The sequence below is a fragment of the Bufo bufo genome, chromosome 8, assembly GCF_905171765.1.
Source record: "Bufo bufo chromosome 8, aBufBuf1.1, whole genome shotgun sequence".
Taxonomy (NCBI): domain Eukaryota; kingdom Metazoa; phylum Chordata; class Amphibia; order Anura; family Bufonidae; genus Bufo; species Bufo bufo.
In genome coordinates this window covers 214982996-215005185 of record NC_053396.1, presented here as the reverse complement: position 1 = coordinate 215005185, position 22190 = coordinate 214982996, and the positions used below count along the sequence as shown (strand labels likewise).

At 42.6% G+C, this 22190-nt stretch overlaps 1 protein-coding gene across 4 annotated transcripts in view; it reads right to left on the bottom strand.

The window, feature by feature from the left end:
• Nucleotides 1–22190, bottom strand: part of DIAPH2 (diaphanous related formin 2) — a 1253176-nt gene that overhangs the window by 856389 nt on the left and 374597 nt on the right. For all 4 annotated transcript variants that reach the window (XM_040442348.1, XM_040442349.1, XM_040442347.1 and 1 more), the window contains one exon: nt 7189–7303. In XM_040442348.1, coding sequence (XP_040298282.1) covers nt 7189–7303 — 115 coding nt within the window. The remainder of the gene's footprint in view (nt 1–7188; nt 7304–22190) is intronic.

Below are 22190 nucleotides of genomic sequence, written 5' to 3'. Positions count from 1 at the left end.
CTATAAATAGATAAAAACAACCTACATTCCTGCCTGTAATATTTATTTCTACATAAATATAATTATACAAAAACCCAGCTAGAAGCAGCCTCTGCAGTGCAGCAAAAATGAAAACAGTAAAACAAGTCTCTTGGTAGCGCGGTCATTTTTGTAAAGACAAATCTTTGGAAATCCCATATTAAACTTGTCTTTTAAGTAATTACAGAGCCTTGTCTTGAGTGCATTTACTCTCGCAGAACCCCAGAACTGCTGACAACATCCCGCGTCTTAAATAGTGATTGATTGTTAATTATTAGCCCTCATCATCCATCATCATAAGCTTTTAAAGCTCATGTCAAATTAAGTGAGGTCAGTGGACCGTATTTAATTGAAGATTACAAAAACTCGGAGATGCAGCGATCTGATAAACAAGGAGCTAGGAAACTATCTTGTTATCAATTAGAAAAGGTTGTTATGACCACTGTTACTGAATTATGCTGATTTACTTCCATTTTTGAGGGCACCAATACACGCTATGTACAGAGGACCCCGGTCATTCCTGGTTATTGAGGAGCTCAGCTATGATATATAGTTAAGGGATACTGATTTTTTTAGGTTACATATTAAAAGAGCTACATTCTGATCTTAATCACTTTAACATCTGGCTCCTACACTTTCTTTCTCCCGACATCCCCACTATCATCATGGGTGACTTCAACATCTAGATTGACACCTGCCACTCAGCCGCCTTTTAACTCCCATCGCTCTCTTCCTCCTTCGGCTTCTCACAGTGGTCTTCAGCTCCCACCGACAGAGATGGTCACACTCTGGATTTTATCTTTACCCGCCTCTGCTCCCTATCTAACCTTTCTAATTCGCCTCTCCCCCTATCCGACCACAACCTACTCACCTTCTCTTCATTGGTCTCTTCTGTTGCTCCCCCGGTCCACACACTAGCACACCCCCGCAGGAACCTTAAACATCTCGACTTTCACTTGCTTTCTGACTCCCTTCTGCCACTCTCTGCTATTTGTTCCCTCCAAGACCCAGATGCTGCTACCACCCTATATAACACCACAATAAGTACAGCTCTGTACACTGTTGCCCCCACTCACACACAATAAAACCTGAAAAATCAACAGACAACCCTGGCACACCAACCTGAACAAAAAATCAGACAAGCTTCTAGGGCTGCAGAACGGTGATGGACGAAATCCCATTCTAAGGAACACTTCACCACATACAAGCAATCACTCCTCATTTTCAAATCCTCAATTGCTGATGCAAAATGGACGACTTCTTATCTCTCATATCTTCCCTGGTCCTAAACAACTTATCAACACTTTTACCTCCCTTCTCCGTCCCCCAGCGCCCCCACCCTCTCCTCTCATCTCAGCTGAGGACTTTGCCACATACTTCAAACAAAAGATGGTCAACATCCGAGAAAACTTCAGTGCACAGTCCCTACAGACCCTCTACGCAACTGCTCAGTCTTATTCTCCCAAATCCCGCTTCTCCACCATTACAGAAGAGAAACTCTCCACTCTACTCTGCAGATCACATCTCACCACCTGTGCACTTGACCCGATCCCATCCCACCTCATCCCTAACCTCACCACAGTGTTTATCCCAGCCCTAACTCATCTCTTCAACCTATCACTAACCTCTGGTGTCTTCCCCTCTGGTTTTAAACATGCTACCATTACACCAATCCTCAAAAAGCCTTCACTTGATCCATCTGCTTTGTCCAGTTATCACCCCATATCACTTCCTCCATTTGCCTCAAAGCTACTTACTTGAACAATATGTCCATTCTGAACTGTCCTCTCACATCTCCTCCTGCTCCCTCTTTGACCGCCTACAATCTGGCTTCCGACCCCACCACTCAACTGAGAATCCCCCTACCAAAGTCACCAATGACCTATTAACAGCCAAAACCATAAAACATTACTCTGTCCTCCTTCTCCTTGACCTGTCCTCTGCCTTTGACACTGTCGACCACTCCCTTCTGTTGCAAACTCTCTTATCTCTTGGCATCACTGACCTGGCCCTCTCCTGGATCACATCATTCCTCACAGTGCGGACATTTAGCATCTCCCACTTTCACACCACCTCCTCATCTCATTTCCTCTATGTTGGTGTCCCGCAAGGCTCTGTCCTAGGACCCCTGCTATCTCTCTATCTACACTTTTGGCCTGGGACATCTCATAGAGTCCCATGGCTTTCAGTATCACTTTTATGCTGACGACACACAAATCTACCTCTCTGGTCCAGACATCACCACCTTACTATTCAGAATCCCACAATGCTTGGATTCTTCCCTCTCCTTCCGACCATACATCCAAGCCCTTTCTACCACCTGCCGCCTCCAACTCAAAAACATCTCCCACATCCGCGCTTTCCTCAACTTTGAGTCTGCAAAAATGCTTGTACATGCCCTCATCATCTCCCGCCTAGACTACTGCAACATTCTCCTCTGTGGCCTTCCATCTAGCACTCTCGCACCCCTGCAATCTATCCTCAACTCTGCTGCCCAACTAATCCACCTCTCACCCTGTTACTCCTCTGCCTCTCCCCTCTGCCAATCACTTCACTGGCTCCCCATTGCCCAGCGAATTCAGTTCAAAATACTAACAAATACATACAAGGCCGTCCACAACCTGTCCCCTACCTACATCTCTAAGCTACTTTCCCGATACATCCCCACACGCAATCTCCGATCCTCACAAGACCTCCTTCTCTCCTATACTCTTATCACCTCTTCCCACAATCGCCTCCAAGATTTCTCCCATGCATTCCTCACACTCTGGAACTCGCTACCCCAACATATCAGACTCTCACCTACATTGGAATCCTTCAAAAGAAACCTAAAAACCCACCTCTCCAGACAAGCCTACAACCAATGACCTTGGTTCCTCTACCCTGCCATGACCAACTTCATCCGCACCTACTGTGTCCTTCTCCTATACCATGCAGATTGCAAGCCCTCACGGGCAGGGCCTTCTCTCCTTCTGTACCAGTTTGTAACTGATCTTGTTTATGTTTAGTGCAATTGTCTGTATTATGTATACCCTTTTCATATGTACAGCGCTATGGAATGAATGGCGCTTTAATAATAAATAATAATAATAATAACTTGTGGATGAAGTCCATAAGGCCAGTTTTGCTCTGATTACAATCGATGTATGAGGGTGCATTTGCAGGCTGCCTTTGCACATGGGTTTTAATGTCTGAATGAGACCAATGATCAGGTAATACTTGAGGCTGAGATGGGCTCCAACATTTCCATAGAAAGGGGTGGCTCCATAACCATCAAAATTAGTCCTCATTATGTTAAAAGACAGAAAAGCTGGATGTTTATCTCTCCGTCCCCACCTTTTCATGACCTCCCTAAGGCCAAATATCCACTCCCATAATCCTTTTCTCCTGGAATTCCTTCAAAATAGAAAAGGAGAAATGACCAGCTATGGCTGGACCTTCTCAATGGGCTCCATAGCAGCACCATTTTATGCCTCCATAGTACATACAGTACACCTGACAGCAGAAATATTTCTTTTTTTAAATGTGTCTGTGTGTACAGATGTAGCCAAACAAAAATTGAAAGAGTTAGTTAAGCTTTTTGTGCCATTTTTTACTTAACGTGCTAACCAGGGGCGGACTTGGAACTTAAAGTGGCCCTGGAAAAAATACTAAAAGTGGCCCTGTTTTGTAGTTGGGTCCAAATTGATCGAAGGCAGGGCCAGCAATACCATATAGCGGCACATTATACCACCGCAACACAGCCAAATACCACAGTCCATCATAAAATACTGCCAGCAGCACAAAATACATCCTCAAAAACTTCTACTAGACGGCTGTGAGGAGGGCTCAGGCTGCCCCCTGGGCACTGGGAAATTTCCCTGTAAGGTCTATGGCCAATCCGCCCCTGGCACTAACCATCAAGTTTAGCTCGGGTGCATCTGTAGATTTAAATTCTCTGTAGAACATAGAGGTAATGCAGTATGAAAATGCAGATTTACAGGATATTGAGGGTCTACAAAAAGCTGGGAAACACTCAGAAATATAAAACTAGACTAACCCAAAATTTCCTACAAGAACAGAACTAAAATTTTATTATTTATGATGTTTGCAAATTTTCATTATTGTAAATGTTTCCATTTTCTGGAATATTTAAACAGTCTGCTTGGTGAAACAAAAATCATTGGACTATGTACAGCCTGTGCATGAAACATCTCCACTAATTGCCCCTTTCTGGATTGAATAGAAGTCTGCCGTTTATATAGGAATTTCTATTAATTTGAGTCGCACACCAGCCATTATTTCTGGAGTTGTCCACATGTTTAATTACTTACGGTAGCAAACCACATGAGAGTTGCCTGCTTAGTGAAGCTTACATTGTATACGGTATTAATTGGACTCTGCCGTGGTCATCCTGATGTATGTGACTTAAATCTCTCTCTACCACTTTGCAAGTCAGATAACAGGACGGCGGGATGAAGCTTAATTTGGCTTCTTAATCAAAGTAGTTTAATAAATCACAAATATGGATATAAAAAGGGAATTCTAAAAATAAAGTTCACCTAAATTTTACATATATATATATTTTGTGATAAAGTGCACGGTAGACGTATCGTGGGGGGGGGGGGGGGGGGGGGGTTTTCCCCCGGTGGTTAGTTTAGCTGGGTGAGATAACTGAAATCCAGAAATAGTGCTGCTTCAGCGAGGCATAGCTTGCTGGAGATTGTTTTGTTTAAAGTTATATGGGCTGGATTTTTTTTGGACTGGGAGACAGGTTGGTAGTGGGAGCCTCTCAGTCCACACCCCTAGTCCACTACAGGTATTCCCTTTAGCTGAGAAGATCACAGGTGAGGTCAGCTGGGCTATAATCAAGGAGGGATAAGACAACCCTCTGTGTATGACTGGGGAGAGGAAGTGACCCTACAGAGAGGATTGGAGCCGAAGACCCTGTGGGTAAACTGCATTTTTTTGAGGTTAGCCATGGAGAAGACCTCTGTATTAGCTACAGCCCAGACGGGCAGGTGTTTATTTTGGTTTATGTTTGTGCTGGTGCTGAAGTGCCACAATAAATCGCCATTTGGACTTGAACCCCGTTGTCAGAGGAGAAATATGATTGCGACCCCCTGTGAGAGAGCAATCCCTTACAATATATATAATTTAGTATTACTAAAAACAATCAAAAGATTGACAAGAAAGCATGAGGCGATGGTTAAATAAATATAATAGATTAAAACAAAAAACACTCCATAAGACTATGTTCATAGTAGCGCGGGGAATGCAATAGTCTGATCCGACAGAGGATCATGTTACCGGAGCTCACCGTATCCAGCATTGCCAGACATGACCATGTACCGATGGATCCCTATTGACTATAATGGAAGCCAATGGTGATCTGGCCGGTTTCTGGAATAAATGCCAAGTGTCGGCCAGACAAATACCAGTGCATGTAGCGGTTCTCTGGCCGGCCAACAGCCGGCATGGCATGCCGGACATGTGAAGGAAGCCTAAACCATTAAAAGCAGATTCTGTTCATTGGTAACAAGGTTATATTATACTGCACTGTAGTGTTTTAAAGGGGTTTCCAAGATTTTGCTATTGATAGTCTAATCTCACTTCAACACTCGCCATGAACACTGTAGTTACCAGCTCCATCCACTAAACAATGGACAGAGCTAAGTAATTTTAGTGCTGGTGCTACAACTAACAGTTGACTGGGGACGGGGGATGTGCTGGCGTAGTGATGAGCGGCATAGGCAATATTCAGTTTTGTGATATTTCGCTAACTTTTTACGCATAATATTCGCAATAAATTTTCTAATTCTAGAATTCATGATCTCCAGTCATTATTTTCGCGATTGCACAAATCGGCACTAATGATGCGCATATTTTTTGCGCAATACATGCAACTTCACATTTTATCAGGTCTGAGTAGATATTACTGATTGTTGTGACATCACAGCACTATGTCTGTAGCATGTATGTATGGACAGCAGAGAAACAGTAATCCCTATCACACTACCTAACACCCTGCACTGGAACCTATCAGCTACACTCTATCAGGATATAACCTACACTGACTATCTCCCACTAACTATCTGTATTATATATATATATATATATATATATAAGCTATCTAACTAACTATCTAATGTAATGAGTGGAAAGCACAGAGCACAGCAATGACACTGCTCTCTCTCTTAGAAAAATGGCTGCTTTGGAGGTTCTTATATAGTAAGGGGTAGGCAACGTTCCTATTGGTTGCTAGGGATGTTGCTAAGCTCTGACAAAGATATTGCAGCCTTCTCATTGGCCCACAAGCAAGAAGGGAGGTTACTGATGAAAAAAAATCTAGAATATCCGCGATTACAAATATATAGCACTATATTCTACATCTTCGCAAATTCTCAAAGTGCCGATATGCGCGATAAAAATTCGCGATTAGAATATTCGCGATCAACACTGTGCTGGCAGACCCCCTTCTTTCTAAAATGTATGGCCTATCCATAAGAATTTCCTTCAATATCAAAATCCTGAACAACCCAAATTAACAGTACTACTAAATAAATTGCTTTGTATCCATTAGTCAAAAAAAGAATTACAAGTTGTGACTTTCCGTTAACAAATAGACCTTTTGAACAGGGCAGGTTTATGCGAGGCCATGGGTAACAGAGTTGCGGTGGACCTTATTTCTACCTATTGTAGGATTGTCCAGGCCTTTACAAAGCTAGAGAATGTTTATTTAATTCAAATAAACAGATTTCCAGCACGAAGGAGATAAAATCTTGCATGTTCTTTATTGAATCCTCCAAATGTACAGAGAAAGAGGTCCGTCAATGTCCCTGGTCAGACCGACATGTTTCGAGCCAGCCGGCTCTTAGTCATGATCATCTGTTTATTTGAATGAAGTTTACGCTCAGCTGACCTGGCTTTTCCGTCGCACGACTGAACTGGTGAGCTGGATTTTTATTCATTTATGTTTATTTAGATAAAGGACCCCCAAGCCCGGTTATCCCCAGCATCTGCCCATATTTCCCTGGTACTTATGTTGGCCATGATTCAGAAGATATAAGAATAACATTCACTAAGCGAGTAGATGGTGCTATGATATTTCAACACAACATTATGTACACACAAATCCTCGCCGAGCACAATGCATATAATAATGTATGTCGATATCTTCAGATTCCCTACCTTTCTGATGTGTTGCAAAAGTCTGAGACAATTGTTTAAAAAGTTCTGGGTATTCAAACTTTACTTCATGGGCCTTGATCCAAAAAGAAGACTCTGACAGCTCTTGTGGTTCAACCTAAACAAGAAGAACATGGTACGGCTTATAATATAATACATAAACATCCAATAGTACTATAAAGAGGCTACGCCTTTATCTGCTGCACAAGTCGGGGTTCTAAAAATGGTGTTCCCGTTACACAGCAGTCACCTGGCAGCAGCGTCTATGAAGATAACTCTCATCACAGACATTTAACGCCTCAGATCATGCGATCAGTTGTGACCATGGCATCTGAAGGGTTAGGCCTCATGCACACGACCGTATGCATTGCGGCCCACAAAAAATACGGATGACGTCCATCTGCATTCCTTATTTTGTGTAACGGAACAGCTGACCCCTAATAGAACAGCACTATCCTTGTCCGTAATGCAGACAATAATAGGACATGTTCTATTGTTTTGCGGAACGGAAATACGGACATACGGAAACGGAATGCACTTGGAGTACCTTCCATTTTTTTTGCAGACCCATTGAAATGAATGGTTCTGCATACGGTCCGCCAAAAAAACAGAACGGACACGGAAAGAAAACACGTTCATGTGCATTAGGCCTGCTCCAACGACCTAACCCCCCCCCACCGTTACAACGAGATTGCAGGAGCCATTTGTTTGCTGTAGAAGTTGAGAGCTTTGTGAAGATTCCCAGTCCTGCTATAGCAAACAATTTTTCCATAGACTGCCATGGCAAACAATGGCAGTCTATGCTTTAAGCGATCTAATGGTCTCATGTTTAAGTTCCATAAAAATAAAAAAATAATGTAAAAAAAAAATGATTTTAAAACCCCCTAACAAATACAAGTTATCAGAAAGTCATATAGTACATACCCCAGAATACAGCAGTATCAATAAAAGCTACAGCTTACCCCATAAGAATGAGCCCAGCTCCGTCAATGAAATATATATTTTTTTAAGTTATCTATATCAGAAAATAGCAACGCAAAGACATTTTTAAAAGTTTCTAACCTGTAAAACATTGCATTTTTTCCCAATTCCACCCCATAAAAAATTGCTTTAAAATGTATTATATAGAACAATAAATGGTGCCATTACAAAGTGCAACTTGTTCTACAAAAAACAAGCTTTCGTAAGGTAAAGTGAATGTAAAACAAAAAAAAAAGTTGGCTCTTGGAATACAGGGAGGAAAAAATGAAAATGAGCTGTGTCCTTAAAGGGATTCTGTCACCTCTTTTTACCCTATAGAGATGCGGACATGCACGGCTAGATCGCCGCTACCATGTCCGCAATATACCTGTCCTATATCTCTGAGTGGTTTTATTAAGTGTAAAAAAATTATTTTATATATATGTAAATCAGCCTGGTAAGGAGCCCAAGGGGCTGCACTAACCGTTCTGGAGCCCAGCCGTGCCCCCCTGTGAAGGAGCCCAGCCGCGCCCCCCTGTGAAGGAGCCTAGCCGCGCCCCCCCCTGTGAAGGAGCCCAGCCGCGCCCCCCCCCTGTGAAGGAGCCCAGCCACGCCCCCATGTGAAGGAGCCCAGCCGCGCCCCCCCTGTGAAGGAGCCCAGCCACGCCCCCATGTGAAGGAGCCCAGCCGCGCCCCCCTGTGAAGGAGCCCAGCCGCGCCCCCCCCTGTGAAGGAGCCCAGCCACGCCCCCATGTGAAGGAGCCCAGCCGCGCCCCCCCCTGTGAAGGAGCCCAGCCACGCCCCCATGTGAAGGAGCCCAGCCGCGCCCCCCTGTGAAGGAGCCCAGCCACGCCCCCCCCTGTGAAGGAGCCCAGCCACGCCCCCCTGTAAAGGAGCCCAGCCGCGCCCCCCTGTGAAGGAGCCCAGCCGCGCCCCCCTGTGAAGGAGCCCAGCCGCGCCCCCCCCTGTGAAGGAGCCCAGCCGCGCCCCCCCCTGTGAAGGAGCCCAGCCACGCCCCCCTGTGAAGGAGCCCAGCCACGCCCCCATGTGAAGGAGCCCAGCCGCGCCCCCCCCTGTGAAGGAGCCCAGCCACGCCCCCATGTGAAGGAGCCCAGCTGCACCCCCCTGTGAAGGAGCCCAGCCACGCCCCCCCCTGTGAAGGAGCCCAGCCACGCCCCCCTGTGAAGGAGCCCAGCCGCGCCCCCCTGTGAAGGAGCCCCGCCGCGCCCCCCCCCTGTGAAGGAGCCCAGCCGCGCCCCCCCCTGTGAAGGAGCCCAGCCACGCCCCCCTGTGAAGGAGCCCAGCCGCGCCCCCCTGTGAAGGAGCCCAGCCACGCCCCCCCCTGTGAAGGAGCCCAGCCACGCCCCCCTGTGAAGGAGCCCAGCCACGCCCCCCTGTGAAGGAGCCCAGCCGCGCCCCCCCTGTATCCACGAATCTCCTCGTTGCTCACAAAGTCAGATCACTGCATGCGCAGTGCCAGCATAGTGTTCCTTCCCTGTGCTGGTATCAGCCTCAGGGAAGGAACTGCGCATGCACCAGCTCACGCACCGCGAGATTACAGCGATCTGACTTTGTGAGCAAGGAGGAGATTGCTGGATACAGGCGGTGCTGGGGTCCACGGCATGGCTGGGCTCCAGAACGGTTAGTGCAGCCCCTTGGGCTCCTTAACAGGCTGATTTACATATATCTAAAATATTTTTTTTCCACTCAGAGATATGTGACAGTCAGGGGTGTAGCTAAAATCTCATGGGCCCTAGTGCAAGAGTTCAGCTTGGGCCCCCCTTCCCTCAGTGCTTGTTGTAAAGGGGCAGGGGAGCACGTAGCCTTCCTGCCGCCTGAGGCAAACATTGAAAGGGCACCCCCCCCCTCATGCCAAATTCTTGACCTAACCCCTTCCCTCCAGCCAGAGGTGTAAATTGACCAGCATGCACTTCCTATAATGCCAGTGTCTTATGTAGCACAAGCGGGTCTTTGGGCCCCTCAGGCTCCTGGGCCTGGTAGCGACTGCTACCTCTGCACCCCCTAAAGCTACGCCCCTGGTGACAGGTGTATTGCGGACATGCTAGCGGCGATCTAGCCGTGCATGTTCGCATCTTTATAGCGTAAAAAGAGGTGACAGAATCCCTTTAAAGGGGTTTTCCAGTAGTTTCACACTGATAACCCACACTCCAGATTGGCCATCAATATTTGACTGGCGGGGTCCGAGACCCTGCACCCGCACTCATCAGCTCTTCTGCAGTACCTCCGAAGCTGGGACTTTACAGCACCTTCCATTGTGTAATGTATCTATAGAATCTCAAGGGGTCCATGAGAATATTTTATAGATTTCTTTCCTGTTAGTAACTCAACATACAAATCTACATCAAAAGCAATCATCTATTCAATCAAAATTACAAGGATTTCTTTTTCCCACTTAGATGATGTAGTTACATATAACACAATGTGTAATTTATTAATCTGTTAGAACTGAGCGGCCAAGGTGGGATGAGCCTGACAAACCAGAAAAGAAGCTTCACACTTATCCCATAAAGATTCAACAAGACTTAATGGAATCTATAATTGCTAAATGAATGGGCCATTTTTAACCGGAGACCATAGAAGTCATGTTTGTAATGGTGACATCCTCACGTATCCCTTGGTCTTAAATTTAACAGTTCTTCATTAATGAGTAAGTGTCATTACATTTAGTGACAGAAAAGCCAGACTATTAACACCATTTTTCATGAATGCCCATTAAATGGCCCAAGGACGCCCTCGCCAGAGAAGACACATAGAACGTACATTTCTAGGATTAATACATTATGTCAGGATTCTTCAAGGATTATTTCACATTTCTTAAATATATTTCAATTGTATGGTAAATCAAATGAGAGAGGATTCTACACGCTATCGGTGTGATAGAAGGGCGAAACACATCTGGGTAAAGTATAATTATAGGAGAAATATATAGATAGTTCTGAAAAACCAAGAACCTACTGTATAGTACAACACAACAGTTAAAAATAGATCATTACCTTAAATATCAAAACTGGCAATAAAACTGTGATAATACAACAATATTGATAGTAAACATAACAAAAGACGATTAAGACAGAAGACAAAACAAAAAGAAGACAAGGTAGAACAAAATGATGGAGAGAAAGATGATGGCAGAGGTAAACAAGATGGTGAAGATATAGAAAATGGTGAAGGCGAAGATGGCAAAGATGAAGAAACTGGCAAGGATTAAAAAAGATGGAGAAGATGTAGAACATGAAAGAGATAAAGATAATGGAAAAGGCAAAGATGATCTTAAAAAAGATGACAAACATACAGAACATTATAAAGATAACATAGAAGTTGGAGATAAATAAGATGACAAAGATGATGAAAATGTCAAAGATAAACAACATATTGGAAAAGAACATTATACAAATAAAGAAGATGGCGGATATAAGTATGGCAGAGATAAAGAAAAAGACGAAGATAAAGAAGATGGTGAACATATAGAAGATGAAGAGGAAGGTAGGAATAAAGAAGAGAGTGGAGATAAAGAAAATGGTAGAGATATAAAAGAGGATGGAAATATAGAAAAGGATGGAGATAAAGAAAAAGGTGAAGATACAGAAAAGGCTGGAGTTAAAGAAGAGGACAGAGATAAAGAAAATGGTCGAGCCAAAAAAGTCATGGCAGTCATGAAGTTGGTGAAGCAGTTGGAATTGCTGAAAGTCCATATTGGACAAACAGTCGGGCAATATCGGATTGGGCCTTGACCTCGATACACTGGATTGTTTCTCTAATAAAGATTCTCAGCAATTCCATCTGTACTTGTGTTTGTTTGTTTTTTGTTTTTTTTCTCTAATTTCACTACAAGGACTAAACTTGTTTGGAGGTTTATACTTTGTGGAAACCTAAACTTAGAAAAGGAACTTGCATGAAAACTATGCTTTGAATAACAAAAAAAGAAAAAGGGCCTGAAGCTAAAGTTTGGGCACCCTGTATGATTTGTACCTAGCAGCACCCCCTTTGACAAGTATCACAGCTAAAATTTGTTTTTCTTTTGGAGCCAAGCCAAGGGTCTTTTATTTCTTGTTTGAGGGATTTCCATTCATATTTCCTTGCAGACGTCTTTCAGTTCTGTGAGATTGCTGGACCATCTTGAATGCCCTGCTATTTAGAAGTCTATCCACAAATTTTTAATGATGTTCACATCAGGTGACTGTGAAAGCTATGGTAAAAATTTCAACTTGTGCCTTTTGGGGTTGTCTATTGTGGATTTCGAGGTGTTTAGGATAATTGTCCATTTGCAGAAGCTATCCTCTTTTCAGCTTCAGCTTTTTTACAGTTGCTGTTATGTTTGCTTCCAGAATTTGCGGGAATTTCATGGAACCCATTCTTCTTGATACTTTCCAAAGGGGGTGCTACTAGATACTAACCATGCAGGGTGCCCAAACTTTTGCTTTGGTCCGATTTACATTTTTGTTACTTTGAAAATGTGAAAGATGAAAATAAAAAAAAATAAAAATTTTTTTGTTTACAATACAAAGGGAATATGTCATTAACTTTATGCCTTTTGGAGATCATTTCATCTTCAACTTGCTTAACTGTTCACAGTAACAATCATTTTGATCCGGGTGACCAAACTTTTGCATGCCACTGAAAATCTGAGCTCCTTAACCGTTAGCTTATCAGATGGGTAACTCAAAGAATCAGGTTGATGATTTTTGCTGGACCACACTATTCATGCCCATAACACTCTATCTATGGTCTATCATTGGATCTCCATGGTTGACCAGCATTACATTTTCAACTGAAATAGATATAATCTAGAAGTATCACGCCTCGGTAACTAATGTAAAAAAATGCCCTGTTGTGGAGGCTCAACATAATTACCCTTCATTAAGGTCAAGACTGGTCTACCATGAGGACAATTAAAACAATCACAAAAGAGATTTCCTTTCAGATACGTGAAGACTTTGTAATCAGCTGGGCCTTAAGTAGCAACAGAAATTCATCTAAAATGTTGCATTCTCCACAAAACTTTGCCACATTCTCATTCACTTCAGTACTCATGAGCTTCAGTACCAGACACAAGCCATGGACATAGTTGACGCTGTTTTGAAAGAAAGCAGCCACGTTTTTAAAACAAAAAGCTAACTCTCTTAATAGGCGATCAGGAAACTGGATGGAGTATATGAGTATATATGAGATTGTATGATAATAAATGCACAGGAGTTTGTTGAAAATACAGTGTAAATGCTTTGCATCGTCTACAGACTGTGTCTCATCTGCATTCCTTACAGTTGTCACACCGCAATCTTCAAGAAATAACTGAAAGTTCACGAGATTTGCATATAATAATATTCTTGACCTTCTCAACGCCCTCGATTACATTTTCTCTTTTCCAGTTTATTCCTACTGTACTTCAGGCTTCATAAATAAACAGACACATCACTGACTCTTATGCTGACACTTTGTGACATTTCTAGATTATCAGATTTATATTATATTCTCTAGATAAGTAAAGAAGGAAAAAAATTATTTTATTCTCTAGGATGGTGACCACCTAGAGGTCCGGAACTGGTCAAATATCAACCATCTAATGGATTCCACTATTCTACCTACCAGGTAACATCAGAGGGCTGGGCTTTTGGGGGTTACCAGAAAAAATAGTTCCATGAGAGCCAACATGGCTGACAATAGAATTTGTCCAAGAAACATGGGACATGGATTGGGTTTACCAGATTTAGAGCTGCTCTATGTTAGTGGCTCCTGGATCAAGCTCAAAGAGGAGAACCAGAGTGGAGATTGCCCTCTATGATGTTCTTACAACCTTAGCATAGGCTGCCTTGAAGTAACTTCTTAATTACAGGACTAGACTTCTACAGAAATTTCACATGAAGGTTCTGGACAGAGTCTTAGTAAGGTTTTCCTTAAAGGAATTATCCAAATAAACATTTATCATCTACTGTATCCACAAGACAGGGGATGAATATCAATTGCAGAGGTTCCAGCCCACTGAGGTTCCCCGTGATCCTGAGAATGGAAGGTCACCTGTCTAAATGGATCAGTAGTGTTCATGTCACTGCTCTAATTTATTTCTATGGGACTGATGGAGCAATCCATCCAGAGAAGAAACCCCTCATTCCTAAGATTGCTGCGGGTCCCAGTGGTCTGACCCCCTTCCTGTGATCTGACATCAACCAACTGAAGTAGAATGGCTTGTTGGTACTCTCCCAGCACTCAAGGACTGGGCACGTGCCCAGCCAGCTCCAATACCAGCTATACCCCACAGGGTGTCACCTGCCAAAGGGGGCACCAAGAAACCTCTCCAGCTTGGCCAGGTACTTGAATAAAGGTATAGGAAAGCATACTGAGTATTTTGCCCCAGGGTAAGGAATGCCCAGTCCAAAGCATCCTACCCTTTATACTTCTATTGTATATCGGCAAGTTGGCATAGGTGCGTTACATACAAGACGGATGACTGAACCCTGGCTGGACAGATTCCAGGCACACGGATTGCAGCTCAGGATTATTGGACGTGTCTGATCTATGCACTGAATAATTTCTCATTTTTCTATAAAACAAAAGCACTAAGCATAGCTCGCATCTCGTAGGTGGGCAACATCCAAGAACAATACTGATATTTAGACATTTATCCTATAAACAAAATCCAGACAATGTGTCACGGTTGGAAAATCTTATCAGGATGGAGGTTTTTCTGGTTGGTGGGAATGCAAGGCGGTATTGATTTTTTTTCTCTCTGCTCGCTGCAGCATAAGAGAGCATAGCCTGACATTTAATAACAGCTCCATAATTGTACCGTTTAGAAGATCGCTGCCAATAATTTCTTTAAGGTGGAGGGGGAGGGGAGGGTTTGTAATCTATTTGGTTTAACAGTGGAAAGGACAATGAATTACAGTTAAACGTGATGTGAAGGGTAATTTTAAGACCAGGAGTGATGTAAATCTGGTTTAAGCAGTGTTTATTGATTGAAGTGAAAATGCTAAATTTGAGAAATGACAAGATGTGTCATAAGTCTGCAGAAATGGCAGTGCTGCAGACAGAGCGCGCTACGGTAAACCTCTGCAAACCAACATCATTGGAACTCACGGTATTTACCGAAACATTTCTGTATCAGAGCTTCCTATGTATTTATTTATATGGCACCAACATATACTGGAGGGGTGTAGGGGGAATGTGCAACACAACAGTTCCTCAGCCCGTGGGGCTCCTCACAATCTAATGTACATTTAATTGGAAGTCAAGATATAACTGGGTGGAAGTCAGAAAATGAGGACTTTTAGGTCCCTGATCAAGGATCTGTTCAGCTCAACGCCACCCTCTTCAGTCTAAGGCAGCCCTATTACTGACCGGCATATCTTATGTAAATGTATTCCATCAAGAAGAAACTCATTTTAACATTTTGGACTGAACCTCATTGATACTTCTTCTCTTTTTAGAACATGCAGTGGACTATCCCATACATGATTTTCATACCAAAAGTCTCTGGATAGTTAGTCTCGTAATACTCTTGATGGCTGTTTTAAAGTTAATTTTGTTTTTTGTTTTTTTTATGCTTCCATGTATCCCCTGTTAGGGATGGGCTATGGACAAAATCTCTCCTTTCCCTTCTGGCAGCTGCCCTCCTCTGTTCCTTACCTCCTTTGCTGTAGGAGTCTTATCAGCTATACTGCGATGCTACTGCAGAAACCCTGTGCATGTGTGACCAGCAGCATTCTCCCCATTAGGTGGACAAGCACATTGCTATACATTGTAAACACAAGGGAGCACCATAATATGTATGTAAATAAAGGCCGCAGGTGACATACTATGTAAATAAATGAACACCAGGAGGAGCCATACTATGTAAGTAAATGAGCACCAGGGGGCACCATACTATGTAAGTAAATGAACACCAGGGGGAGCCATACTATGTAAGTAACTGAACACTAGGTGGTGCAATACTATATAAGTAAATGAACACAAGGTGGAGCCATACTATGTAAGTAAATGATCACCAGGTGGAGCCATACTTTGTAAGTAAATGAACACCAGGTGGAGCCATACTATGTAAGTAAATGAACACCAGGTGGAACCATACTATGTAAGTAAATGAACACTAGGTGGAGCCATACTATGTAAGTAAATTAACACCAGGTGGAGCAATTCTATGTAAGTAAATGAACACCAGGGGGAGCCATACTTTGTAAGTAAATGAACACCAGGGGGAGCCATACTATGTAAGTAAATGAACACCAGGAGGAGCCATACTATGTAAGTAAATGAACACCAGGCGGAGCCATGTTATGTAGGTAAATGAGCACCAGGTGGAACCATACTATGTAAGTAAATTAATATCAGGTGGTGCCATATCATTTAAGTAAGTGAACACCAGGTGGAGCCATACTATGTAAGTAACTGAACACCAGGTGGAGCCATACTATGTAAGTAACTGAACCCCAGGTGGAGCCATACTATGTAAGTAAATGAACACGAGGTGGAGCCATACTATGTAAGTAGCTGAACACCAGGTGGAGCCATATTATGTTAGTAACTGAACACCAGGTGGAGCCATACTATGTTAGTAAAAAAAACACCAGCTGGAGCCATACTATGTAAGTAAATTAATATCAGGTGGCGCCATATTATGCAAGTAAGTGAACACCAGTCGGAGCCAGACTATAAAAGTAAATGAAAACCAGGTGGAGCCATACTTTGTAAGTAACTGAACACCAGGTGGAGCCATACTGTGTAAGTAACTGAACACCAGGTGCAGCCATACTATGTAAGTAAATAAACACCGGGTGGCGCCATACTATGTAGGTAAATGAGCACCAGGTGGAGCCATACTATGTAAGTAAATGAACACCAAGTGGAGCCATACTATGTAAATAAATGAACACCAGGTGGAGCCATACTATGTAAGTAAATGAACACCAGGTGGAGCCATACTATGTAAGTAAATGAACACCAGGTGGAGCCATACTATGCAAGTAAATGAAATCCAGAAGGAGCCATACTATGTAAGTAAATGTACACCAGGTGGAGCCATACTATGTAAGTAAATTTTAGCAAGCTTTGAAAAATTTTGCTGTCGAGATTTCAGATTCAACCTCCTTGAGCACCCCCATTCCCTGGTACCTTTTTGAGAAGGAAAACATTTTCTGCAAGTGATATTAAGGAGTAGTCCTTGGTTGGTTTCCAGCATATTGTGTATTTAATAACTTTGAGATAATTTACTTCCTTGTTTCTAAGTAGAAATATATCCAAACAATGGTGAATGATCCATTGACCCCTGAGTTTTTATTCACTTGTATTCTCTTGGGGGTAACATCTTAATGAAATCTTATATTAGGTGAACCCATGAAACTATGTCCACCCTTTGCTTATCCTATCGGATAGAATTTTCTCACTTGTGTCCCAATGATATATTGTTAACTACGTGGTGGCCTAGTACAGTGATGGGCAAACTGCGGCTCTCCAGATTTTGTAAAACTACAAATCCCATCATGCCCTGCTGTAGGCTGATAACTGTAGGTAGACTGGGTATACAGGGAGTTGTAGTTTTACAACAGCTGGAGAGCCGCAGTTTGCCCATCCCTGGCCTAGTAGAATACAGGACACTATATGGCAGTCCAGCAGTCAAGGGTCAAATAACATATAGCCATGCAGGTAAATATTTTGTCCTTGATGTCTGAATGGTGTAGAGTTCTTCTCTGTTGCGCCGATGCTGCACCAAAACTTGCTTGTCAGTTGCCAAATGACTTTTACAGCTCCTCTTTGATTAGAAGGAGCTGTAGGTGACCTCTCCTACTAGTATCAAGGGAGTAGTCTGGATCTACAAGTCTCTACTAAAACTCTATCCTCACTCAAGATTTACCAGTCACATATTAGCGGATTGATGTTCATGTACCACACCCTAATGGTCTATATACAATGTCTATGCTATGGATACCCCATGACAGAGTATCTCCCAAACCAGGATACTTGACATTTACTACCTGCTGGCCTGAAGGAATAATGGTAGGAGAGAATGTATCCACTAATGGACAAGCTGGAAGGTGTTCTTACCTTATTGACCCATTATGAGAACATCCAAAACCCCTTGACTCTATAACATAGGAATAGAGTCTACTTTACCATGAGACACATAAAAGACTTGTTGGCCCAATGGGCAAGTATTTCATCTATGATGACCAAGTAATAATAATGAACTGCATGACCAGCAGGAGCACCCTTCAGACCCTTATGAGCATACATGAGCGAATTGAAATTTGTGAATTTGACCCAATTCGGGAGAATCAAAATGGGAGAAAGAGCAAAAGAGAGAGAAAAGGAGAGAGATAATTTCCCTGAATTTGACCTGAACTAAATCAGAAAGTTGAATTGACTGAATCCGACCCAAATCAAATTTTAAGAAAATCATTCATCTCTACTTATTAGTATTCTTGGCACTATTTAGTATCATAGCTCCAAAACGTACAGAGAAAAATATAAAAATGTAATTTGCAAGTGCCGTCCTGGCTACATTTTATATTACATTGAGTTACAGCTTGCAGCGAATACTCGGGACACATTTTTTTCCCTACGTTTACACATTTTCCATTCCCAAAGGACGAATGGCACTTGTTGTATTTAATGTTACACTTTGTAAAATGTTGTAGTGCTGAAGACGGGCTCTTGTCTTTGCTTACAATTCCACGGTCAATAGTATGAAAACCCCTCGGGGGCCATAGTTAAATAATGACAATAAACAAATCCCACAGTCAGAGGAGAGATTTATTATGATTTTTTTTAAGGAAATAAAACTGTATAAAGTAGGTTGCATTTCTGAATTAATCTTGATTTTATATAGTGTAAACTTTGGATAGGTGCACTCTTTGAATCCTAATATAATGTAGCAGAAATGGATGGAGGTATTGGAGGGACACTAAAGTTAAAGAGTATTTCTGGGACGGAGAGTGTCACACAAAGGGTAAACCAACCTGAATTTCACATAGAACGCCTGTAGAAAAAAGTTTGTAGTATCCTTACTATTCCAGAGTTGCATAGATCGACACCTCAGAAATCTGGTCACACGATGTCCCTCTTCTGAAAATCCTGTTTCCACCAACATCACATCCTTTACCAAGTTTCTGACCTGGGCTATGGACGTGGCCAGAACTATTCTACTCCCTGGTTAATTGGAGAATGTGTTGAAGTGGATTCAGGAGTTTGCACATGTTTTAGGGAGACAAACAGTACTGGTCCCATCCACAGTGACAACAACGTCCCCTTCAAAGCTCAAGGCGGAAACATGGCAAAGGACATGATGTTTCTGGGAGCTGGAATCTCAGAAGAGGAGCTGCACATGCTTGGGTTACCAAAAGGTTGATCCACTCAACTTCAGAAAGGTAAAAACTTTCTTCTAAGGTGTGATCTGCCAATGGCTGGTTGCAACAGTGACATATCTCTCATGCAGGGACCCAGTGATGTGCCACTTGGTTGACACGTTACCGCTGTGGCTAATCATTGGCTGTGTCAGCACAAGTGACCCCCACCTGTTCCGAAAGTTTGCACATGGAAACAGGATTGCGGAAAATGCAGCAGTGGGCCAAAGAAGCCAGGACAGACTAGTGGATAGCGAATAAGTATGCTTCCCTCCACAGGGATAGCATGGAAGGGGGAGCCAAAATGTAGTAAAAGGCTGGAGAACCTCTTTAAGGCACAAATTGCACCAAATTCTATATAATGTAGACGCCATGGTCTAATATGCAGTGAAGAATCAAACAGCCACTTAAGGGAGCATAATAGTAGATTCATAAACGCAAATTAATACATCAGTTCTAGAGGGGAAAAGGGACTTGGGTCAAAAGATGAACAGTCCCTCCAAAAGAGTAGGTAGGTATGGACTTCACCCAGGGTCCTACATAGCTGGCACTGTGCTATTAAGTGCACTTGACCGATATCTATTGTTCATTCCTGTTAATGACATTGAAGAACACTTTAAATCCACCAATATGCAGAAATAACGCTGCAGAGTCTGGAATGCTGATGCGCTAAAATCGCTTACATAACAGAAATGCAGTCTGTTTGATAGACTGTCCGGTAGTCAGGATCAAGGGAAATGATTTGAGGAGCGATTCATCTTGTTGGCTGACATATAGATGAATAATGTTGTGCTTGGTAAGAGCGTTGGCACGAGGCACAATAAAAAACATACAGTAAAAGGAGGAATAAAACCAGCAATAGCCACTTTTGGTGTGATTTTCTTAAATAGTTCAACAGTAATTATTGATGATGAACAATAGATATAATTATGGGCTTCTTGGTTCATGGCACAGATGATAAAACAACTTGGAATAATGGCCTAGATTTGGTGTTGTGTTGGTAGCTCAATTTTAGAGCTATGTGGAGCAAAAAGTTGCATCTGCTCTCTTATACTCAACCAACAAGGGTGAGTAGCTTCATCAAAATGGGTTGTCAAGAAAGAAGGGTAGACTAAGTTGTGATTTTTTTTGCACCCTAATGTGTCAAATTGTCATTAAAATCTTATAAAAAGTAAGACAATTAAATGTTGACGTCATCTCATACATTGGGGGAATATTGCTAGGATAGGTCTAATAGATGAGGGTCCCACCTCTGAGACCCGCACCTATCTTTAGAAGGGAGCCCACAAAGTGAATGAGGGCACACCATGCATGCGCGCCCGCCATCCCCATAGAAGTGAATTGAGCAGTGGCCCACTTGCTTGGTGAGCTTCGCATTCATTTCAATGGGACTTCCGAAAATAGCCGAGGCTGGTGCTCGGCTATTTTCGGCTTCCCATAGAAATGAGTGGAGGGTGGACATGCATTTAATAGTGAATGGTAATAGTGAACTAGAACATTTCTAAATGATATAATTAAAAAAATATACCTGTGTCCACCTAGAAAAAAAAAGTAAAGTCATTGCTACTAGGGGTCTCAATTCCTCCTAAGGAAGCAAGATCCGTCCCAGGTAACAGAGGCTCAGAAGAGGATTGAGAAGAAGTAGGGGCGTGTCAGAGCTAGCTGAGATTGTGAGCCTGATAAGAGAACTGCTTCTACACTGCTTCGGGGGTCTCCTGCTTTTCTGTAAGTGTGATTTATTCTCCCTTAGCTGGTATCTGACCATATCTAAGCTCCCTAGAAGAAAACAAACATAGTGGAAAGTAAGGGAAGTGAGGTAACTGCATACAGTACTGGCCGAAGGGAGACACCCACTGCTTCTGAGAGAAATGCACCTAACTATGCAGCTGAAACAGGGAATAATATGGTTGAAAGAGACTTTGGGGGAGCCCAAACGTAACTCCTCCTTCACAGTTCTGATTGTAAAAAATAAAAAAACTTTTCTGAAAACTCAGGAACGCTTTCAGGGAAGCCAGTAAGCCGCCTAAGATGGCTCAAAATATCTCAAGATGAGTAGCATGAGACAATCAGCTTTGACAATAAAAAAAACCCTTCATGTTACCCACAACAGACAATTAAATAATGTAAACTTTTTTTTTCAAAGGTGCTCATTGTGTGCCACTCACTTCAAGATATCTTGAGCCAAGAGGAAATATAAGGATGGACACATCTAAAGATCTTCTGTGCTATAGCAAGAAAACCCTGACCTATAAGTGTTGGTCTGGATGGTTGCAAGGAGAATAATTTTGTGCCAAGCCTAAAACATGGCATCACTAATTCAAGGGAAATGGTTGAACCCTTTGTCTTGGGTTCCTTTGCCTTGGTTACTTACATACCAGAACCTGGGGATCAGGTTCACAATGCTCCCTCAGAAATAGAAGATACCAACATAAGCTAGGAGAACTTTCTAAAAGGATCCCCCATTTTGGAGTGTTACATCAAAAACACCTTTGCTAATGATGAGATGAGCAAGATGAGCAGTATTTTTGGAAAGAGATTTAAGAACTGATCTTGACAGAATCATCGCCAGGTGTTAAAACGATTTTAACATAAGCCTAAATCTTGCAGCCAATTTCATCTTTAATAAATTCATCTCTTCAATAGTAACATTACCGCTCGCCGACTGTCAACTTTTCTTTTCTCTCCTTTTTTGTG